Below are 8,757 nucleotides of genomic sequence, written 5' to 3'. Positions count from 1 at the left end.
CTCATAACAACCTTCCGTTGGGTTTCTGAGACTCTAACTTTACAGGATGACACAGCCCATTTTTCTCCCAGAGTGACTGAGTTCAAACCACTGACCTTTCAATTAACAGCATGTTATTTTAAGGGTTTCTTGTTCAAAACGGTTTTCCTAGCCATTGAGTTTGACTTTGTCATGTGAATAGGCAGGAATTAGTGAATAGTGCATGTTAGCCTATCCACAAGGGGACTGGCTAGTCTTGGCACCAAATTGAGCAGATTCAGCAGCAGATTTTGAGACTCCCACCACCAGCAAAGCAGAAGCAAGAGCATGTAGCACATCATTCGAGGCCAGAGATTCGTGCCCGAGCCTGACCAAGGCCTACAGGAGCAGCAGCCATAGCTGTCAGGAGCAGAGAAACAGAGACCTGTCATGAGATGGAGCTGACCTTGGGGCTGCTGTGCCACAGAACCAGAGCTAAGAGCCTTTACCCAAGTTTGTTGGAAGACTGGGTGGCGGAGAATCATAATTTGCAGGACTAAGAGCCTAAAGCCATGAAGCTGAAGGCTGAGGTGCCTGTGAGCACATTCTGGAAGCTATCCTGACTGAATGACTCTATCTTTCTGCCAACCTGAATTACAGCCTTTCAGCTTCTGTATTTTGGTTCTGTGTGGCCTGTGGAGCTATCACAATGGTGCTGGGATGAATAAAAAGAGGTACGGGAGTATGGAAGATATGTCTGACCTCACAGGAATTGATTCTGTGTTGTGGGTGCTGTTGTCAGGGACAGCTTCCCATTCTGGAGCTGGCAAAGGTCAGATACAGCCGTTCCCAAGTGGCTCTTACTCTTTTTATCCAGCCCAATATGCTATGCTCTACACGCCCAAGGTGTGTATGGATATTTGCAGTGTGGATATTTGCTTGTCATACTTAGCAATGTCTGGAAGAATCTCACTACCATCCTGGAAAAAGCATCAAGGAGTAAAGCTATGTCTTTTGGATCAGAAATTCCTGAGTAACACAAGTGAGACCAAAATGGTGACATCAGCAGCAGTCATGGCCATGGCAAAGGTGACAAAGTACCAAAGGTGACAGAGAACTAGGCACTGGTGTGATGTAGATCTGCCATCCCATGAAGCCAACTGAGAACTCTGACCTAGGTTTACTGGCAGAATGAAGACGGGAGAACGGGAGGCACACAAAAATATCTGGTGGCCCAGTGATAAAGAGCTGCACTGCCAACCCAAAGGCACACAATTCTAATCCACCAGCAGGTGGAATCACTGCAAGAGAAAGATGAACAGTCTTCTTTCTGATTCACTGCCTCTGATAACCTGCTGGAGGGTCAGTTATGAATCAGTTCTGACTCAACAGTACACAACAACAAAAAAGCTTTACTCCTATTGCAATTTACAGCCTCAGAAACCCAGTGGATGGTTGCTATGAGTCAGAACAGAATTGATGGCACACGAGAGAAAAGAGCTTAGAAGTACTTGCCCAAACACAAGGCAGAGTCCAGAGCTGCAAGCCCAAGAGGCCTGCCTGTGAGCACACCTGCGAAGACCTATCCTGACTGAAGACTGGAACCCTGAGTGCTTCCACCCTGAACTGGAACCTGTCACTGCCTAGTAAACCCCTCAATTACGTTCTTTGTGAGACCTCTGTGGCCATCGCAGTGGATTAGCAAACCATGGAATTACAGTCAGTGTTCGAATGATGGAAGCAGGCTCAGGTGCATGAGAGTGATCTGGCTTCACAGGAATTGATGTCGACGGAGACTCTTCCCCCTTGTGGAGTAAACGGAGGTACCACACCTACCACATGATGGTTGGTTCACTGTAATAGTTCCAGACTCCAGAAGTATGAAGCATTGTAAGAAAGGGCCATGTGAAGTACACTGTTTAATCCTTAGAGGTCTCTCTGATTGCTGCTGTTGAGAACGAGACAGGTGAAGAAGTGCAGGAATCCAAGGGCACCAACACTTCTGCGAAGCTTCTAACTAAGCTTTCTGCTTCCTTGAGACCTTAAGTCAAACAATAGGAGATGATTCTGTGTTTAAAAGTTAAGGGAGGATTTTTCTCCTCCTGCCCTTAGATGTCTTGTACGCTCGTGTCCCGTGTCCATTCCTCCCCGCCCGTAGGGTTCGCGGCCACCATGGCGTATTAGAGGCAGCAGTGCCTGCGGCAGCATTGGCCCTTGCAGCAGCGGCAGCAGCACCAGGCTCTGCAGCGGCAACCCCCAGCGGCTTAAGCCATGGCGCTTCTCACAGCATCCAGCAGCAGCCTTGCTGTAACCGACAAAGACACCCTCGAATCCAGCACACCCCTCGACTCCCGCAGAGCCCCGCACCACAGCCGACATGAGCTACCTGAGCGGCGAGGGCTTGATGGGGGACTTGATGTCCTCCTTCAGCCTGTCGGCTTCGGGGGCTGAAGACAGCCTGGGTCTCTTAGACGACTATCTGGAGGTGGCCAAGCACTTCAGAGCGAACGAGTTCTCCAGGGACAAGGCGGGCTCCTCCGAATGGTTGGCTGCGGACGGGTTGGCCGACGCCTTGGGCAAGGAGGATGCCTTCTCCGGGACAGATTGGATGGTGGAGAAAATCGATCTGAAGGGGTTTGACTTTGATTCCTTGTTCAACTTAGAAGATATGGAAACCATGCCAGACGAGCTCTTGGCCACGTTGGACGACACATGTGATTTCTTTGAACCCCTAGTCCAGGAGACTAATAAGGAGCACCCCCAGGCAGTGAACCCAATTGGCCATCTCCCAGAAAGTCTACTACAAACAGACCAGGTTGCCCCCTCCACCTTCCTGCAGCCTCTTCCCCAGACCCCAGAGGTCCTGGTAGCCGCTCCAGACCATGCCTTTCACTTAGAGCTGGGCAGTGAAGTGGATATCTCTGACTCTGATAGGGACAGGAAGGCAGACACAGCTTCTTATGTCACCGTGGTCCCCCAGTGCATAAAGGAAGAGGACACCCCCTCAGATAATGACAGTGGCATTTGCATGAGCCCTGAGTCCTACCTGGGATCTCCCCGGCACAGTCCCCCCACCTCAGGCGGCTCCCCAAGCAGGAGCCGGCAGTCTCCAACTGACCTTGGTGGTCCTGCCCGCCCCAAACCCTATGACCCTCCTGGAGAGAGAACAGTGACAGCAAAAGTAAAGGGAGAGAAATTGGATAAAAAGTTTAAAAAAATGGAGCAGAACAAGACAGCAGCCACTAAATATCGCCAGAAAAAGAGGGCAGAGCAAGACGCCCTCACTGGGGAGTGCAAGGAGCTAGAGAGAAAGAACGAGGCCCTGAAGGAGAAGGCAGATTCCCTGGCCAAGGAGATCCAGTATCTGAAAGACTTGATAGAGGAGGTCCGCAGAGCCAGGGGGAAGAAAGGCTCCCCTAGTCTGGGGCAGCAGGAGTGTGCTTGTACATAGGCTTGCGCTGAAGCGGTTGTAATAAATTATTTTGTAGTCAAGAAAAAAAATAAATAAAAGTTAAGGGAGATACAACTCACACCTTCAACACAGAAGAGCACTTTCTGCAGATTTATGTCTAGGGAGCTCTGGTAGCTTAATGGTAAGGAATTGTGTTACCAATGCAAAGGCACACAGTTCGAATTTACCAGCTGCTCAGGAGGAAAAAGATGGGCAATCTCCTCCCATGTAATTTACTGTCTTTTAAAACCCTCTAGAGAGTCAGCTATAAGCCAACAGTACATAACAACAGTTTCCCATAAGTCATATTTAAGAACCACTTGCTTGAGCCAGACTCCTAAGCATGCACAATGCCTCACAGTGACTCACGGTGAACTGACACAAGGGCTGATAGAAAGGATAATTCCCTGAGCTGGACACAAATCGACACTATATGGTGCTACAAATGCACAGCATCCCAAAATAAGTCATGCCAACCAGCCCCTAAAGCCTTAGCAATGGACTCTATCTTAAATAGTATCTGTGCATGCATTTGCCCTCTGCAATCCTGCCTTTTTCCCATGCCCATATCCAAGATAATAATTAACAGACATGATGTCTTTTCTTGCTTAAGTTCTGAAGATCTTTTGTTGGGGGAGGGGTCAGAGGCTAGCATTGCATGGTCCCTCTCCGTCTGTACATGAGCTACTTCTGCCACTCTGAGCTGCTTCTGCTTAACAAAGTTGTATACATGTGGAACCATTGAGCCACTCCTAGTGGTGATCAGAAGGCAAAGCCCCTCCACTGGTATGATTCATCCCTGAATGTAAGAGGAGAAAAATCACTTCTGGAGTGGTGTAGGCAAGCAAAGATGAATGAAAGAAGACCGGGTCCTATTTCTAGTCAGCCAGATGCCCTATGCATAGGAGGATGGTTAAGAAGTCAAGTAATGAAGATTAAATTATTTTTATTTTTAAATAGTTATATGTTAAGGTTATAATATATATACTGAATATTTCTCTTCTGCCTAGCTTTGAGGAGGATATGAAGTGTTTGCGGCAGACGGTCAAGGACTGCAGTCTTCAATATGGATTCAACATCGAGGAAGCATGATTCTCACCACTGGACCAATTGGCAGTACCATGATAGATGGAGAAGAGATTGATATTGTTAACAATTTCAGCTTGCTCATTTCTATAATCAATGCCCTTGGCACCAGGAGTCAAGAAATCAAAAGACAAATTGCTCTGGGAAAAGCTGCTGCCAGGGACATCTCAAAAGTGCTGAAGAGCAACAGTGTCAGTTTGGAGACTAAGGTATGCCTGATCCAGGCCATGGTCTCCACGATTACTTGTTATGCATCAGAGAACTGGACAATGACCAAAGATGACAGAAAAAGAATTGATGCCTTTGAGTTGTAGTGCTAGAGAAGAGTATTGGACTGTCAAGAGAACAAGCAAGTTTATCTTGATATAGGTAAAGCCAAGCTGCTCTTTGGAGGAAAAGATTCTGAAGCTTCATCTCACATACTTTGGGCATGTGGCCAGGAGGGACCAGTCCTTGGAAAAGGACATCATGTTTGGAAGGATGGGAGGACAGCACAGGAGTGGAAGACCCTGCATAAGATGGATTGATGAGGGTAGATATATCAGAGAGACTGGCTCAGGATAGAGCAAAGTTCAGAGCTATTGTACACAAGGTCACTATGATTCACAGGTGACTCACTGTCCCATAACAACCACAATAATATCTAGTTTTGTTAAATGTATAATATTAAAAATAGTGGGCACTGTAGATTAAAGAAACCACACAATCCTCCTTCAGCTGGTTCTTTATGGAATGTATTAAAGGGGGAGAAGATTTTTCTCAAGGGAAAAAAAATTAGACTTGTTGCAAGTAGTGTCGTTAGGTGTCTAACAAGTAAATTACAACTCATAGAGAATCCATGGCCAACAGAGCCTTACCCTATCTGCACCATTCTCACATTCCCAGTATCTCTATCATGCTCAGACCCTTGTTGCAAACACCGTGTCAACCCATTTCACTGAGGGTCTGCTTCTCTTTCTCTGACCTCCTCCATCTTTTCCTGCATGATGTCTTTTCCTACAAGCTACCTCTCCTGACAATAAATGAAAAATATATTAAAAGTTTTACCATCTTTGCCTCTAAGGGGCACCCTGTTTACACTTCCTCCAAGCCAAATTTGTTTGTTCTTTCAGCAGTTGATGAGATATTCAAGAAATACTATTTGCCAAAACCACAATTCCAAGTCATCCATTATTCTTTGGTCTTCCCTAGTCATTACTCAACTTTTGAATGTACCAGAAGCAATTGAAAGTATCATGGCTTGGGTCAAGCATGCCTTAGACCTTAAACTGAAATCCTTGCTCTTTCACATTTGGAGAGGTCTTTAACAGCAGATTTTCCCAATGCAATATGCCTTTTAATTTCTTGATTACTGCTACGATTGGTGTCAACTGTGGATCCAAGTAAAATGAAATCTTTGACAATTTCAATCTTTTCTCCATTTATCTTGATAGATGCCCAGTCATAAGAAATTTTATTTTCTTGATGTTGAAATGTAATATCTTTAATTTTCTACAATAAATGCTTCAAATCATCTTCAATCAAGTTGCATCATCTGTAAAATATAGGTTGTTGATCAGCCTTCCTCCAATCCTAATGTTGCACTTTTCTTATAGTCCAGCTTCTCAAATTATTTGCTCAGCATACAGACTAAAGAGGTAGGAGAAATTCTGCAACCCTGACACACATTCTTCATGATTTTAAACCACACAATGTTCCCTTGTTCTGTTTGGACATTAGCTTCTTGGTCTCTACAGGATTTTCAGGAACATAATTAAGTATTCTGGGTATCCCCTTCTTCTCAATGTTACCCATAACATGTATGATCCACACAGGCAAATGAAACACAAGTAAGCATCTTTCTGATGCTCTCCACTTTGAGCCAAGATCCATCTGACATCAGCAATCTTTTGTCCCATGGCCTCTTCTGAATCGAGCTTGAATTTCTTGAAGTTCTCTATTAATGTATTGTTCCAGACATTAAGAAAAAAAAAGCACAACAACCTTCAGCAAGATTTTACTTTCATATGATACTAATGATATTATTTCAGAGTCTGTAAATCACACAAGAAGAGACTGCCCATCTTCCTCTTAGGAGTCTTTAGGTGGGCAGTGTAAATCTTTACCACTAGGCCACCAGAGCTAGCAAGACTGCTGCAATTGATGGTTTGTCCATAACTGGACCTTCCTATGGATACAGACGGTTAACATTCCAACCAGAGTAAAAGATTCTTCAAAGAAGGGAACATATTTGTCTCCTTAGATTTTTGGTTTTATAGAGATGGACAAATTAAAAACTATCTAAAATGGGAGTAGTGCTGTTGTTGTTTGGTGTCAAGTACGGTTCATGTTGTTGTTGTTGTTGTTATTGTTATGTGCTGTCGAGTCGCCTGTGACTCATAGTGACTTCTGAAGGCTGCCCGTACCTGAGCCAGTCTCACTGAGTCTGACATACTATCATCATTGCCCCAATTACTGTATCAATCCATCTCCTCCAGGGTCTTCCTCTCCTGCACTGTTCCCTTCACCTGTCATCCTTAGTCATTGTACATAGCAAGTAACTGGACACACCTTAGTCTATAGACTGTTGCTACTCAGTGCTAGGGAGATGACCCTAACAGCAGATTTTCCCAGTGCAATTTCTCTTTTAATTTCCTGACATAGCATTCCTGTGCACAACAGATCTGAACTCTGCCCTATCCTGTGCCATCCTGATTATTTCTGACATATTTGAGCCTGTTGCTGTAGTCATTATGTCACTCTATCTCACTAAGGGTCTTCCTCTCTTTTGCTAACCCTCTACCTTACTAAGCATGATGTCCCTCTCCAGGGAACAGCCTCTCCTAACAACATGCCCAAAGTATGAGAGACAAAGTTTTGCCATTCTTGCCTGTAAGGAGTGCTCTGGCTACACCTTTTCAAAGACATATCCGCTTGTTCTTTTGGAAGTCCATGGGATATTCAGTGTTCTTCTCAACCAGCACAGCAAAGAGCCATCAGTGCTTCCATGAGTATTCCTGGTAAAATTGGGTCAGCCTTGAAAGGAGGGGTGACATCCACTTCCTAATCATCACCCCTTGGAAACTCTATGAACTTAGAGAAACAACGATAGTTATAGAAAAGGGCTCGGGTCTTTTGTTCACAGTGTCACTATGAGTTGTGTTTGACTCGACAGCACTCAATAACAACAGGTTCTGTTTTAGAGCTTAAAGCTCAGAGTAAACATGCTATTTCCATATATGACTGTGTGCTTGCATTTTGAGCTTTTTTTAAAAAATGCTATCTTTTAAAATCTTGTGCTTTTCTCTGAGCTTTCAAACCCCCACAAAAGTCAAAAGTTTCTCTAACACCAACACAAGACTTGCTGCTGGTGACCACACTTGGGAAGTAATTTTGGCTGAACAACTATACACTTGAGAAGCTGTCTTGGCTGAGAAATTGCACTCTGGGGCTAACATGAATTTTAACTTGTTAACTTCCTTAATAAACCTCTCAACCATGAGTATGGATCTGTGAGTTCTGCGTGGTCATTGTAACAGATGGCGGACCCAATAGAACAGTAAGATTGGTGTTGGAATTAGCATAAGTAAATGCAGAAGTGTGGGAGACAATATCTGATCTTATAGGAACTGGTTTTGTACTATGAATGTTGCTGATGGGACAGTTTCCCCTTGTGGAGTTAGCAGAGGTCAGATTTGGCCCTTCCCGTGCTGCCTACACTCTTTGCACACCTGCCAAAGAGACTCTTTTTCCATTGTAATAAAGTTTTTTCCCCTGAACCATTTCATACCAAGGAGATTAGTCACAAGCTACTCTGGACAGTCCAGCCACACTCTACACAAACAGGTACAGAATTCAGCAGAGACTGGAAGCTCCTGGCATTCTTTGCTGACAGCCTTTATCTTTGGTGATAATCTGTGTTCCAAGTTACCTGAAAAGAGCTTCAGGCGTCATACATGTATAGAATCAAAGCAAAGAACAAAAAACGAGCTCTGGTGGCCTAGTGGCAAGAAGCTGCGCTGCAATCTCAAAGGCATGTGGTTTGAATCTACCAGATGCTACACTGGAAGAGACGCAATCTCCTCTTGTTCCAGTCAGATCTGATTCAATAATAAATAACGCAAGCAACAAATGATGGCAAGGTTGTGGAGAAACTGGAACCCTTATTCACTGTTGATGGAAGTGTAAAATGGTGCAACCACTGTGGAAGGTGGTATGGCGCTTTCTCAAAAAGTTGCAAATAGAGATACCATTTGACCCAGCAATTCCACTACTGGGAGTAT

The 8,757-nt window shown here is 44.7% G+C and overlaps 1 protein-coding gene across 1 annotated transcript; it reads left to right on the top strand.

Annotated features, from left to right (window-relative positions):
* Positions 1-2,335: 2,335 nt before the first annotated feature.
* On the top strand, positions 2,336-3,409 carry LOC102845470 (cyclic AMP-dependent transcription factor ATF-4-like). The gene has a single exon (XM_006893891.1). It carries the CDS (start codon positions 2,336-2,338, stop codon positions 3,407-3,409), a length of 1,074 nt encoding a protein of 357 aa, XP_006893953.1.
* The last annotated feature ends 5,348 nt before the right edge of the window (positions 3,410-8,757 follow it).

The sequence above is a fragment of the Elephantulus edwardii genome, unplaced genomic scaffold, assembly GCF_000299155.1.
Source record: "Elephantulus edwardii isolate Elephantulus edwardi_28Jun2011 unplaced genomic scaffold, EleEdw1.0 scaffold00132, whole genome shotgun sequence".
In the NCBI taxonomy this organism is placed as follows: domain Eukaryota; kingdom Metazoa; phylum Chordata; class Mammalia; order Macroscelidea; family Macroscelididae; genus Elephantulus; species Elephantulus edwardii.
This window is presented reverse-complemented; position numbering and strand designations above follow the sequence as displayed.

Coding starts and splice junctions, on each gene's coding strand:
- LOC102845470 (XM_006893891.1), top strand. CDS start 2,336: ATGAGCTACCTGAGCGGCGAGGGCTTGATGGGGGACTTGATGTCCTCC.